The following is a 16,364-nucleotide window of genomic DNA, read 5'->3' on the forward strand; positions in this document are numbered from 1 at the left end:
ATTTTGCAGACAAAGAGGAATACAAATATATCCTTACTTGGACGACTGTCTCATTCAAGCAGAGAACAAGGACATTCTTCTTCAACATCTGGCGTTTGTGAAAAGACATAACATACCTAGGGTATGCAGTCAACAAAAAGAAATCAAAACTAGTACCCTCTCAAGAGATAATATTCCTGGGTGCAAGCTTAAATACAACTGCCCAGATGGCTTATCTCACGCCAGACAAACAAAGGCAACTGACTACCTTTTTCAAAATGTTGACAACAAAGGCCCAGTTATCTGCAAGAAAAAATTCTGCAGGCTTTGGGCTTCATGGCATCCTGCATCCTACTAATTCCATATGCAAGACTGCATATGAGGAAACTTCAATGGCACCTAAAAGTGTTTGGACTCAACATTGCCACAGCCTGGAAACAATGATTACTCTCATTCCCTGCCTGCAACAGGAGTTTCGATGGTGGGCAAAGGCTTGTCAAAAGAACAAGAGACAGCCATTCACATCACCCCCAGCCAGGCAGACACTAACAGATGCATCAGGTTATGCCTGGGGGGCCCACATGGCAGGAAGAGACATTCAGGGAACATGGTCCTCAAACCAAATGCATCTACATATCAGTCAAAAAGAGATGCTAGCTGTTCAAAATGCCCTGACAGCCTTCAAGGACCTACTTCATCCAGGACAACTACTGATAAAGACAGACAACACCACGATCATGTGGTATATAAACAAGCAGGGGGGCACACATTCTTACCCCCTTTGCAGACTAGCCATGACCTTGTGGGACACAGCTTTGACTTACCAAATACATCTACAGGCACAATTCCTGCCAGGAAAGGAAAATACTCTGGCAGACGAACTAAGCAAAAACCTCATGGACCCCACGAGTGGAAGCTGGATCCGCAAGTTTTCAGCATGATAACAAAGAAATGGGGATGCCCGGATATAGATCTTTTTTCCTCCCTTCACAATTGCCAACTGAAAAGATTCTACACAAGGACATCACAGACAAGCATGGAAAGTGGACGCCCTATCTTTCAGCTGGGAAAACCTATCAGTATATGCCTTTCCCTTACTGCCTCTCCTCCCTAAGGTACTCCTAAAGGTCAGACAGGAGAAGCTAAAGATGATACTGATTGCCCCAGACTGGCCACGCCAGTACTGGTATCCAATCCTAAGGAACTTTTCATTATACCCAGCCTGGACTTTACCTCAAATACCTCGTCTACTGACCCAGCAAAACAATCAGATCCTGCACAGCCAACTCAAGACATTAAACTTGGCAGCATGGCGGGTAATGTAGTCACACAAAAAACACCCCTCAGTAAAGCTGTGATGGATGTCATTCTGGAAGCCAGAAGGCCTAGTACTAGAAAGTGTTATGCTGGAAAATGGATTCTGTGCATGGAACCAGGCACAAGGAACTGATACAACTGTCCCAAACATTCCTCAGATTTTGCAATACTTAACTGAGATGCTGGACAAAGGCCTATCGTTTTCATCAATTAAAATTCATGCCTCTGCCATTTCGGCTCATTACAATACAGAGCCACCACATTTTTATCAACCTTTATTAAACCAGTACCTCAGAGGGGTCAAAAATTTAAGGCCTCCACGGAGATTACCAATACTTGCATGGGACCTCAACTATGTCTTGGAAAAGCTCACCCTGCCTCCTTTTGAGCCAGCTGCTACAGCTGATATAAATTTTTTATCTTGGAAAACAGCTCTGCTCCTAGCAATTACTTCAGCAAGACGAGTTTCATAGCTACAGGCGCTCATGGCTGTAAAACCTTTTATCATTTTTCATCCAGACAGGGTCTCCCTGAGGACAAATCCAACATGTATGCCTAAAGTGGTGTCCAGTGTGGCTTTAAACCAAACTATTCATCTGCCAACTTTTTACCCAAAACTGCAGAACAAGGGGGAGAGAATTCTGCATTCTTTGGATGTGCACAGACAGCTTAGATTCTACTTGGGCAGAACCAAAGTTTTCAGGAAGACAGAGCAATTACTAGTGGCATGTGCTGCAGGATCACAAGGAAAGGCTATCTCAAAGCAGACTATTTCTAAGTGGTTAGGCCACTGCATTTGTTTCTGCTACTTACACCATGGCAAGCCAGTGCCACATTCCACCAGAGCTGCAGCCACTTCATCAGCCTTTCTCAGGGGAGTACCAACCAGGGACATTTTAGAGGCAGCTACTTGGAGTTCAGTGCACACCTTTACAAAGCATTATCATCTGCCACTCTACTCTAAATCCAGGGCAGGCTTTGCCACAGCAGTTCTGCAGGGCCTCATAGCTGCTCCTACTGCTGTCTAGCTCCAGCCTCCCAACCATAGGGACCCAAATGTAATGACTGCAACAGTGAAACACGAAGAACATAGTACAGTTGTGTACACTTACCATATATGTAGATGTTCGAGTGTATTCACTGTTGCAGTCCAGGTTACCCACCCGCCTTCCCCCATTTTTTTCTTTGGACCTTATCTTTCCTTCTCTGATTAATGCAACCTATGTGGTGTATTTGTTTATAGATGAAGGTAAAATTTATATTGGTGCATTTCAAAATATATATATATGTATATATATATATATATATATATATATATATATATATATGTATATATATATATGTATATATATATATATATATATATAAAGTTTGGCTACCCTTTTTGGGGGCACCTGACATCTGGGGCAAGAAACACTGAAGAAAATGGCGTCGGCTGCTTCTTTTATACCCCTGACGATCTGACGTCAGGGAAGGGGCGACAGCAGCCGACGCAGGACACAAGACTTTGGAATTCAGGCCGGCTGAGGGCAACCTGCCAGCAGGATTACCTAAATGTAATGACTGCAACAGTGAATACACTCGAACATCTACATTTATGGTAAGTGTACACAGCTGTACTTTCCAGGGACTCTTTCCCTGGCCAATCCTACCAGCGCTCCTGAAGAGCGGCCCAACTCCTTTCCTCTGGAGGTGGTTGAGGGTCGTTTCTCCTTGTACCCTTCTGCCTGGCTAACCCTCACCACCAATTCTTGGGTACAAAGGATTATAACCAGAGGTTATCATATCCCCTTCGATCTTTGCCCTGTCCCTTTAAAAAACCTTCCCGACGTTCCACCCAGTCAAAGGGAAGAAGCAGCACTAGAGAGAGAAAAGCTGCTAAGAAAGATAGTCATCCAAATAGTCCCTCCAGACCAGATAGGATCCGGATTCTACTCGAGACTATTTTTGGTGCCAAAGAAAACCGGGGACTGGAGGCCAATTTTGGATCTCAGTGTATTGAACAAGTTTGTGAGAGTAGAAAAATTCCGGATGGTCACAATACAATCTATCCTCTCGCTTTTGGAAAAAGACGATTGGATGCGCTCAGTAGATCTTCAAGATGCGTACTACCACATAAAAGTGGACAGGCCATCAAGAAGATTTCTGTGCTTCCGTGCGGTAGCCAGTCACTACCAGATCAGAGTACTGCCCTTCGGACTCTCTACAGCCCCCAGAGTATTCACAAAGTGCATGTCAGTTATCACAGCTCACTTGCGACTACAAGGATTCCATGTGTTTCCATACCTAGACAACTGGCTCATTTCCGCCTCCACCAGACATCTACTGTTAAAAGCCCTGGCATACTCTCTCCTCGCTGCACAAAGGCTAGGCATAACCATAAACCGGCAAAAATCCAATCTCACCCCATCTCAGTCCACAGAATTCATAGGGGTTACCGTGGATGCAAAGAACTGCAGAGCTGCCATTCCAGAGCACAGAATTCTAAGGATAAAGCAACAACTGATCCCAATCCTTTCAAGGGAAAAATCCACAGCTCACTCTGTCCTACAGCTGTTGGATTCCATGGCAGCCTCCATCACCATTGTCCCCCTGGCCAGGTTTCATATGAGGCTTCTACAATGGCTACTGCTCACCCAATGGTATCCTTTTCAGCATCCTCTTTCAGCCAAGATTCGAGTAACCCACAGGTGCAAACAGGATTTAAATTGGTGGATGACACACAATCCATCACAATGGTCTCACCCCTTCTCCTCCCAGCAGCCCAAGGCCACAGTGACCACGGACGCCTCCCTGATGGGGTGGGGGGGGGCTATGTCAGGGACAGACAGTCCAAGGCACTTGGTCCGAATTGGAGGCCCAACTGCATATAAATGTTCTAGAGTTGAGGGCGGTGCTTCTGGCGTTGCAAGCATTCCATCCCCTGCTGCCATCTGGGACAATTGCGATTCAGTCAGACAACATGGCGGTGGTCTGTTACATCAACAAACAAGGTGGAGCCAAATCTTACCCCCTTTGTCGAGAGGCCATGAGGATATGGCAATGGGCGATGGCTACCAACCGTTTTCTTCTAGCAACACACATTCTTGGGAGTTCCAACGTGATAGCAGGCAGACTCAGCAGGTGCATTCTGCAACCTCACAAGTGGTCCCTGAACCACTTGATAGCAGCGGAGATCTTCCACTGCTGGGGCCGTCCTTGCCGCGACCTCTTTGCATCCCCGACCAACTACAAATGCGGCAACTACTTCGCCCTGATTCCCCCTATGGGACAGTCACCCAGGGACGCTCTAGTCCACGATTGGACCTCGGGTCTTCTTTATGCATTCCCACCTTTTCCCTTCATTCCCCAGTTTCTGAAGAAAGGCCGTCAGTTGAAGAGCAAGGTGATCCTCATTGCACCGTATTGGCCTTGTCAGATTTGGTTCCCCTTCCTTTGGCCTTACCAACTAGATCGGCCATGGATTCTCCATCCAACCCTGGAGTTGATATCACATCCGCAGAACCTGATTCATCCCAACTTGGACAGCCTGAAGCTCACAGCTTGGCTATTCCAATTCCCTTGATTGCCTGGCAGAATGATCTTTACCAGTACGTGACATTCTCATTGCATCTCATAAGTCTTCCACTACAATTACTTATCTAAGCAAGTGGAAAAGATTTATCTGTTGGCTGAAAGAAAAACAAGTAGATCCCTTCTCAGCACCAGTGTCGATAATACTAGAGTATCTGGCCTCTACCATTAGAGTTCTTTTGGCCGCAATATCTAATTTCCATGAGGGTGTCCCAGACTCCTCTCTTATGTCACACAATTTGTGCAAGACATTCGTAAAAGGTGTGAATCATCTGAAGCCAACTTTTAGAGAACCTATTCAACCATGGAATCTGTCATTAGTTCTACAAGCTCTGACAGTGCCACCCTTCGAACCAACTTCTTCTTGCAACCTCAAATATTTGTCATGGAAAACCTTGTTTTTGGTCGGCATTACTTCTGCCAGATGTATCTCTAAGATTCAAGCTTTATGCATCAAGAGTCCATACTTGATTTTTCATAGAGAGAGTGTCTTTGAGAGCTAATCCTTCATTTCTGCCAAAAGTGATCTCTGAAATGTCCATTAATCAAACCATTGAATTGCCAGTTTTCTTTCCCAATCATACAAACAGAGGAGAGTATTGCCTACATACCCTAGATATTCACAGGCAAATCCATTTTTACTTAAACAGGACTAGGTCCTCTCGTAAATCTGACCAGTTATTTTTGGCCTATTCTGGACCTAGATTAGGATAGCTGTTGCTAAGGTCACATTAGCTAGATGGTTGAAAGACTGTGACCTTCATTTATACACAACGTAATATTCCGGTGTCTACTACCATGAAGGCTTATTCAACAAGGTTGGTGGCAACTTCTGCTGCCTTCCATGCCAGAGCTTCTTTACATGACATCTGTGCAGCTGCAACTTGGGCTACGCCTCATACCTTCATCAATCATTACAAATTGGATTTGGCCTCCAGGGGAAGAGCATCTTTTGGTTCTATTGTGCTCAGGAATGTCCTTCCATGAGAGCCTCCCAGGAATAGAGGTAGCTGGGGACTCTGTCCCATACGTAAGGAATGAACAAGGATTAACAATATCAGATAAAGAAGTTATGTCTTACCATAATGTTCCATCTGTATTGTTGATCCTCGTTCAGTCGTTACGACCCTCCCTCCTTCTCCCTCCTGTGGCTTCTAGTGGATCTCACCATCCGGTTCTCTTAGGTCATTTGACCAGAGGTAGCCTCTACCTTCTTTTGACTTGCAAACTCAATCTGAGGTAACAGGGAGAGTGGGATTATGGGTAAGAGTTTAGCTCGAGAGTTTGTAGCTGATGCGAGCTTGGAAAATGGCCGACTCGGTTCCGAGGTCAGAACCGATATCCATACGTAATGACGGAACGAGGATCAACAATACAGATGGAACGTTATGGTAAGACATAACTTCTTTTTACTGATTGTTCTGATCTCTGCAGAAAGAGTATTTGAGTTTCACACTCTTATGGTGGGTCAGCGTTATCTCATTTTCTACACAGTTAGGGTTTTCTTGACAGTTAATCCTTCATTTATGGCTAAAGCCATATCTGAGTTTACTTTAAGTGAAGCTGTCCATCTTCCTGTATTCTTGCTAGAACCTGAAATCGAGGGAGAAAGGGTGCTGTATACCTTAGATATCCACAGACAACTGGGGTAAAGTCTTGATGGAGCAAAATCAGTTAGGAAGCGATTAGTTCATTTCTTGTGAAGGTGAGAAAAAAAAGACAAAGCAGGCTATTTTCAAGTGGTTGTCTCATGCTGTTATCTTTTCTTACCCTTCCAACAACAAGGCACTTTCAGGCATGGTCAAGACTCATTCTACCAGAGCCTTGACTTCATCTGTGGCTTTTCGGAAAGGGTTGGATTTTAGAATTAGCAACTTGGTCCCTCTGTCCATGCTTTTACAAAGCACTGTGTAAACTAGGTAACATCCCTAGGTCTAGGGTGCTTAGACCCTCATCTTTTCTGTTTCCAATCAGCCTAAGCTGTGGTAATCTACCCATATAGCTAAGGCTACTCCGGTAGTGATTTTAATAAAGAACATAGTACGATTGTGTTAGTAAACTTACCATAACAGTAGATGTTTGAATGATTGCTGCTGTCCTCCTCCACCCCCTGTATAATTTTGTTGGCATGGTGTGGAAATATATTTATTTTTTCCTAGTGTTATCCTTGTCAGGGTATTAGTCTCCCTGTTTCTGTCGGTATAAAAGCTCTGAAGGGCTTGGTGCCCAACCCTTTTCTTTTAAGTCTCTCTGCTCAAGCTGACTAATGCTTTTGTTCCCATGGCAGGTGCCACAAAACTTTGAAAGCTGGCTGGCTATTACATCTTTAGCAGGAAATAACCTATGTAGCTAAGGCTACTGCAACAGTGATCATTCAAACATCTACTATTGTGGTAAGGTTACTTAAATAACTGTACTTTTTCCATCCTCCTCAGCCCCTTTTTCTAATGAACATTTTAAACATCAAGGAGTCAGTAATCAGAGTTTGAAAAAACAATGTGTAAAGAAGGCTCAAAAAATGAAAGGAAAAGCTTACAAAAAATCAAGGGCAGTCCTCGTCAGTCAGCCTATCAGCCTGTTTGGGTTCCCTTTCCATCCCACCCTAGCAACCATGCTGTGTCCCTGAGACTTCATCTTCCCCTTTGGCATCAGATTGTCTCAGACATTTGGGTTCTGAAGGTAGTCCAGTGGGGGGGTGCTTTGGCAGTGGAAATCCCCTCCTCCTTTTCAGAGGATTCACTCTTGCTTAGGAAACCAGAGTTCTTTCTTTCCTCCCACTGTGCAAAACATGATGTCTCAGGGAGTCATGAAACCAGTGCCTGTCAGTCCTGTAGGCAAAGATTATTCAAGGATATTTCTAGTTCCAAAACCAGAAGGATCCCAGAGGCCAGTGCAGGCTCTTTATTCTCTATTTTTTTGTCAAGATTCTGAAGGTCACTATGTTATCACTTTAATATCATACACTCCTAATTCCTTGTCTAGCATCCGTGGTAAATCTGGAACTAAAGTAAGCCTATCATTACATCATAGAAACATTTTCAATTCTTCATGCATTATGCATTTTAAAGCAGTGTGCAAGTAAGATAAAAGATGTATATTAATTAGTTTGTCACTATATTAGTTTTCTTCTTAGGTAGGAAAGGATGATAAGCATATTGCTGACTTAGTGCATGGAGGCAATGTTAAACGCACATTTTTGGGGGGATGTAGTTATGTGTTGTCTGTCTGGGTCTACCTGTATACTAAAGTGAATCTCAGAAGAATGGCTTGTAATAATTTGATTTGGTATCAGGCAATCATTTGGCACTTTGTTGATATTTGTAATTTTAAATAGAGGGCAATGCATTTGTTATACTAAACCAGTTGTTATGTTACTGCTAGGAAGACAGACCCACAAGTTGTTTGGCTGCATGTTTGTACTACAGTTGAGAGTCAATGTAATGAAGTTCTGGAAAATTTTTCAAGTACTGAAAAGCTATCTGGTTATTAATACTAGATTTTTTTGTAGCAGGATATTCTGCTTCACATTTTTTTGCAAGGTTGTATTCACTGATGTTTTTGATAGATCAGGTGTCAGGTGGGTAAATATGTTTTATTCTTATGCTTTTGTGCATGCTACTACCATACTTCTGAGTACTATTACTAAAAGTTTGATCACTTGTAAAAATAATCTTCTACTTGTCTGTGTATTTTCATGTTTCTCTGTTGTTTTTACATTTCTCTGTTGGTTATTTTGAATGGACTCATAAATATCTTTGTATACATTTTTTGAATTATTTACAAGTTAAATCTAAATGTTTAAAAAACATTTGCTGATAGCTTTAGTTAAGTTTAATATACTGCACAATGTTGTCTTAAGCTGCAGGAGGCAAAACAGTTAGAAAAAGAACGGAGTCGTCACCAGCATTTACAACAGTCACCTGTAAGTCATCATGAACCAGAGTCCCCTAACCTGAAGCATTTGCAAGAACAAGCCATTCTTCTAATCAAACAGTCTGAAGCTGAATCAGAGAGGCAGTCTCATGAAGGTGATACATATAGCCAAAGAGACACTGAACCTGAAAATGAATCAGACTCTTGTAGTATAGAAAATGAGCAGCCAGAGGCTGACCAGGGAATACCAGCTGAAAGTAAGCCAATATGCTTTTTTTAACGTGTCATAATATCAAAAAATGTTTCTGCATAACTTTTAGCAAAAAAGAGAGCTAGTTGTAGCTTGTGACTATATTTTTGTATGTTATAATTGAAGAGGACTTAATTACACATTGCTGATTTGGTACAGCAGCCACCACCTGTTCATGTTTAGCAACAGACCAAAACTCAGTCTGCAAATTTTTTTGCCAGACTGCTTCTACCAGAAGTGAAAATGAGGCTGCATATAATCATTATGAATGAAGAATGTTTTCACCATTAACAAAATGGTTTTCTGTTGGGAGAAAAGCCCTACATACCCCCTACAAAATGTAACCTACTTTGAATTGCCAGTAACTTGTGGAGGTATTTAAATTGACATTGCCTATTTATAGCAGCAACTGAGTAGTAGGGCTCTCACCCACATACAGACCCAAACATACAAAAAATGTTGAAAGTGTCGCATTAGTGTTTCTTTAATCAGCAGTTTGAGTATTTTTTTCTCTTCCTGTAGGAGCATCTATTCTCAATAGTTTGTCTCCAGTCTCGATGTCAGGGAAGGCTGTGGCTACATTGGAATCAGAGGCATCCTTGGAATCCTCAGGTCCTAGGTCCTTCGGTTCCATTCTGCCCTCTTCAGTTTCTACTTTTGACCTTGTAGAAAAGATATTCTCCTGCCGGAAGAGGGAATTGTCAAGTATGACTGGTGCCCCCCCCCCTTCTCTCACATCTGTGCATATGACTGTTCCTATGTCTGCTCCGGGGCAGCTAACTCTGGTTGGCTTCTAGTCTGCCCCACCACCCTACCTCTCCCCATCCATTGGGGCCCCCGCTTCTTCACTTTCTTCCTGATTGGCTCTGTAGCAAGAAGTTTCGGGTAACAGGCAGTGCAAGAGAAAGCACCTGGACTCATCTGAGGAGTCCCTCACGGAGGATATGGGCCTCAAGGAAGGAGCAGGATGCCCCAGATCCCCCTGCACAGATGCCTGTTTTGGTGATCTGTTGGAACGTTTTTATCGGGGGGCTGGACCGCTTAAGCCTCCTCTCCAAAGGAGTCTGTTTTTTGGAGGTCTTCAAGATGGACCCATTCACATCCTAGGCGGTTCCGTATCCAGATGCATTAATTGGTCTAGTGTCTCAGACAGCATGGAAGGAGCCTGATATGGTGGAACTGTTTCTCAAGAAGCCTAAAAAAAACTCCTCCTAAAGATCATTTGCACTGGAGTAAGGGCCTAGCTGTGGATACAGTCATGGTAATGGCAGTCATCAAGAAAAATGTTTTGGAAGAGAGCTCCTTGGTTCATCCCTGAAATAGAGAATCTCAGGTGTTGATAACATTTAGGAAAATGCTGTTATGCCTCAACCATGTTTGCGCTGAAGGCACTAAACTACTCACTTGACCAGGCTTCAAAGAGACATCATGTCAAAAGTAGTAAGACTCAGCAGACTCCGGAGTCTCTGAAGTCGCTGGATGCTCAGTTGTCCACCTTACAGCTGATAGCTAATCTATGAGGCTTCTATCTAATGCAACCAATGGAATTTCCTGACGTATTGCCATGCTTGGATGAGGTCATGCTACTTTGTGAACTGCTTTAAGATGTCTTTTATCAGTGGCCCATTTGAGAGTTCCTCTCTGTTCATGCCGAAAGTTAAAGACACTTTGACCATGAGCGAGTGAGATTGAAAGACATTTTCTGCCATTGGAGTACATTTGCTACCTCTCAGTGGTCCTGGAAACAAAAGGGGGGACATCTTTTATTCAGAAGGTCAAAGTAGTCTTTTCAAGATACTCCTGTTGAAGGTCCATGGGGGGTAACCACAATGGATGCCACCCACATGGCAGGGGGGGTGCGGGTCTGCAGAATCAGGTCTTTCATGGAGCTTTTTCAGGAGCTCCTTTCAGTGATTCCGAAGGGTTGTACAATTGTCCTCTCTAGAGGCAGTCTGGGGTTGTTTGGTTTTACACCTGGAATGTTGGGAGGCCATCACCTTGGATGCATGGGAGTTGAGTCATAGTCGGACGATATTCAGTTCCATTTTTAGAAGTTTGAAACTTGAATCCCTTACGTCTCCTGGATGTTCCACCTTTGTTCCACCTTGTCAGAAACAAAAAGCACCCATCGAAATTCTGAAGCTGCTGGGAAATCTGGTCAATCAAGACATCTCACCAAACCAACGAGGATCCAGGGTCTATTCAAGATTCTTTTTTGTTCCAAAGAAGAACAGGAACCTCAGGTCAGTCTTGGATTTGAGAAAGCTCAATCCTTTTGTAAAACAGACCAAGTTCTGAATGGTCATGCTGCACTCCATATTGCCTCTACTGAGGAAGGAAAATTGGATGTGCTCCCTCGACCTTAAGGATGCCTACTATCACATAAAGATAGAGAGGTGGTCCAAGAGGTTTCTGCACTTCTGTCTAGCAGCTGATCATTACCAGTTCAGAGCACTGCCATTTGATCTAACTACTGCCCACAGGGTGTTCACCATATGCATGGGAGTCATATCAACCTGGCTTAGGCTGCAGGTATTTCAGGTCTTTCCTTACCTGGATGATTGGCTCCAAACTGTTCCCATGAGAGCATCCTTAATCAGAGCCAGGGACACCATACTGCAGTTGTGCAGTTCATAGGGAATTACTGTCAACTACCAGAAGTCAAGTCTTGATCCTATTCAGACAATAACATTTATAGGTTGCAACTTGGACACCATTTCACAGATTAGATCACTTCTAATGTCCAAAGTTTCAAGTCTTCAGTCTGAGACAGTCTCTTTGCTTTCTTAAAAAAAAGCCTCCGGACTCTCTCCTTCTGAAATTGTTGAGGCACTTGGCGATTTCCATAGCTGAGATCCCCCTAGTGAGGTACCACGTGAGGGGTCTGCAGTGGACTCTAGTAGTGCAGTGTTCTTATTTAATGCATTCAATGGAGTTTTACATAATTCTGATGAGTGTATGTCAAGATAAGGTGAGGTAGTGACCGGAGTCTCCCTTGGTATCCAATGGGAGATCATTTGTTTTATTCCTCCTCTGAGCACTGTCACAACAGATGGTTCCCTTTTCGGGTGGGGGGAAGCATTTTGAAGGGAGGACAGTTCAAGGGACCTGTTCTTCTTATTAATGGGGTTGGAGGATACGAGTACAGGCCAATCTTCACATCAGTGTCTTGGAGATGATGGCGGGCTGCCTTGCATTGCAGGCTTTCCAGGATGTTCTCCCCAGGGGTTTGATCTCAGTCGAGACAGACAATATGTCAGTCATTTGGTATCTGGGCAGACAGAGGGGACATAGTATTTCCTTCTTTGTTGGGAGGCCATGAGGCCTCCCAAGTGGGTGATTATGACTTAGCGGTTTCTGATTGCAACATACACGCTGAGTCCAACATTTTGGCAGATAATGTAAGCAGGAGTATTCCCCTTCCTCATAAGTAGTAGTACCTGAATCGAAGAGTTGCTGCTCAGATGTTACGTGTTGCAACCATTTTGCATCCCCGCCCATCACCAAGTGCAGCAGCTATTACGTCTTAGTCCCTCCTCAGGTGCAGTCACCCAGGGATGCTTTTCTTTATGCTTGGCCTCCAGGTCTCTTGTACACTTATCCTGCAAACCCATTAATAATAAAGTTTCTTCAGAAGGCAGCCTGCTGCATAGTGATTAATCCTCATTGCCCCCTTTTGGCCTCATCAGGTTTGATTTCTCTTTCTTTCACCTCTTCTGAAGTATACTCCTTGAGTACTGGTTCCTCTTCTGGGTCTCCTTCTTATTCAGACGTGTTGGACTCGCCCAGTCTCCAGACTCTAAAACTAACTGCATGGTTTCTTCAGTTCCTCTGATGGCCAGAAATCCCAAGCTTTCCAGCAGTATGTTGCATATCCTGTCCCCCTCACAGAAGATGTCTACATGGAAGGTGTATACCAGCAAGTGGAAACGTTTTACTATTTATGCTAAATCTCAGGGTTTTGATCCTTTCTTAGTCCCTTTGAAGGCAGGTGTGGATTTTTTCACGGATTTGTTTAGCTCTGGTTCTAGTTACTCTGTGATTAAAGTGCAATTAGCAGTCATTTCCAACTTCCATATCTGCAGGGATAAATGTGCCTTTGGCTGCTCAGAAGATTTCAAAAGCTTTCCTCAAGGGTACTTTCCTCCTGTGGCATCCTTTTTTAGATCCTCTCCCACTGTGGGATTTGACCTTCATGTTGAAACTGCTGTCTTGGAAACATGTTTTGGTGGCGTTTACCTCTGTCAGGTCCATATCTGAGTTGCATGCCCTCTATTCTATCCCACCAAATATTATTTGGTTTTCCATAGGGATAGTGTGTCTGTCTTTACTGATCCCTCCTTTCTTCCCAAGGCAGCTACAGAGAATAATTTGAATCAAGACATTCAATCTTCCTGTGTTTTTTCCTGATTTCTCCAACAATTGTGAATAATTGTTGTATTGCCTTGATGTGCATAAATATTTGAGGTTCTGTCTGTACAAGACTAAATCTTTCAGGAAATCTAAACAATTGTTTGTCTCCTTTTCCAAGTCTTGATTAGTTGAGCCTGTTTCTAAGGTTATGCTACCCAAGTGGCTGTCAGATTGCATTGCTTTTAAGTACAGTTTGAAGGGAAAGACCTTGCCTCACAAGCCAAAAGGTCATTCTGCTACAGCTGTGGCTACTTCCATTGCCTTTTTCTTTACAGTTTTGTTGGATGAGTTGTGTGGTGCTGCTGCTTGGATGAGTCCCCACACCTTTGTGTTCCACTACAGACTGGACATTCATGATCTAGGGCTTCCATTGGTTTCACCATATTGCAGAATATCCTTCCATAGAATCTCTTGTTGATGTTACATGACTGGTGACTCTGTCCCAGAGGTTGAACCCAGAAGGAAAAGACAACATCTGCTATGAGAGTTGTGTACGTACCATAACGATATATCTATTGTCTTTCTTCATCCTATTCAACAACCCCCCCCCCATTTGGCAAGTCTTTCTACATAAAATGACCGATTCAGGGAGGTTGCTTTACCTTGTTTGTGGGGTCCTTGGTGTCTCCTTTTAGGATGGTGTTTTAACAGTTGAGGAAGACGGGCAAACATGATCTGAGGTATTCTTAGTTGAACTAGGCATTATGAGTAGAGGAAATGGAGCACTTTGAGCTGAAGTCTTTGAGATATGGCCAGTGTCTGATCTGAGTCGGATCAAATAACCCACAGGTGGAACCACATGGTGAAAGACATTATGGATCTATCATTATGGTGAGTAGACAACTTTTATTTATGAAGACTTCATTTAGTGCCTTCATACATACTTGCTGACATTCACTTTTGCTAGCATTCATTCAGGAACTCAAACTTTCTGAATGTAGAATTGCAAGAGTGGATTGCTCCCATAGCTGCTGTTATTGCTGCAACTGTTCCTGATAAAATAAACTATACATATAGGATGTAGCTTTCACACTGATGCATGAATTATGGGGAAGCATTATTTAGGTGTCTCATTTTTCTTATGGAGACTAATTTTATTGCTTTTCTTCATATTTTTAAATGGCATTTGCACTTATTTGCTGATAACTCTGCAGCCACTATAGTTAGGTTTGTCTGATTCAGTTATGATCATTTAAGAAATAAAAATAAGGTGAGACCTGACTGGAGGGGATTCTTAGAGCCAATCTTCCTATTTGTCAAATAAAAATAAGTAATTGAAAATGTGATGCACTACTGTCTTAGTGAGAATATTTTGGGTAAATAGTATCATATGTCAGTTTTCTTGTAGAAAACTGCTTAGAAAACAAGTATGTAAAAGTTGAGGCTTGCTAGAAAGATGGTTTGTGGATGCTAGACCTTTGGGATCACTTTTCCTGAATTATCTTACATGGCGTTTCAGACTTCCATAGTCCTGTTCCCATGGGCCATTCCCTCTTTTAGCCAGCACATACATCCCTACTCCTGAGTTAATTGTCATATGCCCACAGATGATCTACAGTTCTTTCCAACCATTTATAATATCTATATGTTTCAGGCCAAAAAATGAAATTGCAGTTATTCTTGCAGTAGCCCAATTGCGTATCAGGAACATTTCATGAAATTCCTCTTCTAACTAGTGTGCCATGTTGTAGGTAATGTCATTGTAAGTGCTTCAATTTGGTGGCCAGACATAACTGGAATGGGAAGCTAGTGGCTTAACTTATCACCTCTTTCATGATAGCTGTGGAGCAGGCCCTCCAAAAGAAGTAGCTGAAGGGCCCTGCCACAAATAACAGTTAAGGTTAAGATCCAGGAAGAAGCATTCAAATGCTGGGCCTAACGCCTGCAGGCATGGTATCTCTTCATAGCTTTGATGTCATATGCTCTTTCTTCTGGATAGTCAACCTCTAGTAAAATGTTATCTTCAATGTTTTTATCTTTAGATGAGGGGAAAAGGTAGAATGTGGAAAAGTAACCTGAGTATCTGTCACCACCATTTTTCCCTTGGAAGTAGTGCTATAGGATCACACAGCAGGCAAGGAACAAGTCCTTGGATCCCTAAATCTGAATGTTAACTTTAGGATCAATTCTAATCAGTGTCCTTAAGCAATTGATTACTCACTGATGCAGGTCAGAAGCATCCCTCATCGTTCAGTTCATGCTCACTTGTAGGCCCCTATTTCTTTCACTGACAATACTTGGAATTAGATAACATTTTCATATGTAGTGGCGGATGACTGAGAGTGTATGGAAGAGAACACTTTCATACCTCCTTAGGCTTGATTCATGGTCCACTATTGTGCCATTAGGTGCCTGCTGCTTGTGGCACATACTTGGACAAACATCGGCCCAGGTAACTACAAAGAATGCAGTTTATTATTCCCCCCAATTTCCTCTGTTTTAATGGTTTCTAATGCATATTTTCAGAGAAGAAAAATATATTTTACCTTCAGAATCCTCTATTATTGTTTATGAAGTGTTTAGGCATCCCTTTCAGGGACGGATAAGGACAATGAGCCCTCTTTTTCTGTTCTTATCCTGGAGAACCACTTCAGAAAGTCTGTGAGGGGTCTATGTTATAACAGCGAACGATCAAAAGATCGAACACTGTTATATCGACTACAAAAGAACGAAAACAAAAAAGAGCGAACAGCCAGAACAGTAAATTTTTTCCCAGGGAAAAAATTTGCTGTTCCCAAAAAAACACACTAAACACTATTTTAAGTTGGGGACTTCGCCCCCACATCCCCCATGTGGGGGGCTGTGCCCCCCACCCCCTTACTTAAATATACCAACTCCGAGATTGCACTACAGTGCTGAAAACGGCAAAGTGACGGAAGTGGCCAAGCGATTTATTTCACAGGGAAAGAATTTGCTTAAAAGCCGCTTCATCATTTTGCATTTTCGACATTTACAGTTC

The 16,364-nt window shown here is 42.9% G+C and overlaps 1 protein-coding gene across 2 annotated transcripts in view; it reads left to right on the top strand.

The window, feature by feature from the left end:
- Nucleotides 1-16,364, top strand: part of ARFGEF1 (ADP ribosylation factor guanine nucleotide exchange factor 1) — a 4,299,619-nt gene that overhangs the window by 545,844 nt on the left and 3,737,411 nt on the right. For both annotated transcript variants that reach the window (XM_044067163.1, XR_006364243.1), the window contains exon 6: nucleotides 8,729-8,999. In XM_044067163.1, coding sequence (XP_043923098.1) covers nucleotides 8,729-8,999 — 271 coding nt within the window. The remainder of the gene's footprint in view (nucleotides 1-8,728; nucleotides 9,000-16,364) is intronic.

Source organism: Protopterus annectens, chromosome 3.part1 (genome assembly GCF_019279795.1).
Source record: "Protopterus annectens isolate FY-2018-M chromosome 3.part1, PAN1.0, whole genome shotgun sequence".
Lineage (NCBI taxonomy): Eukaryota > Metazoa > Chordata > Ceratodontiformes > Protopteridae > Protopterus > Protopterus annectens.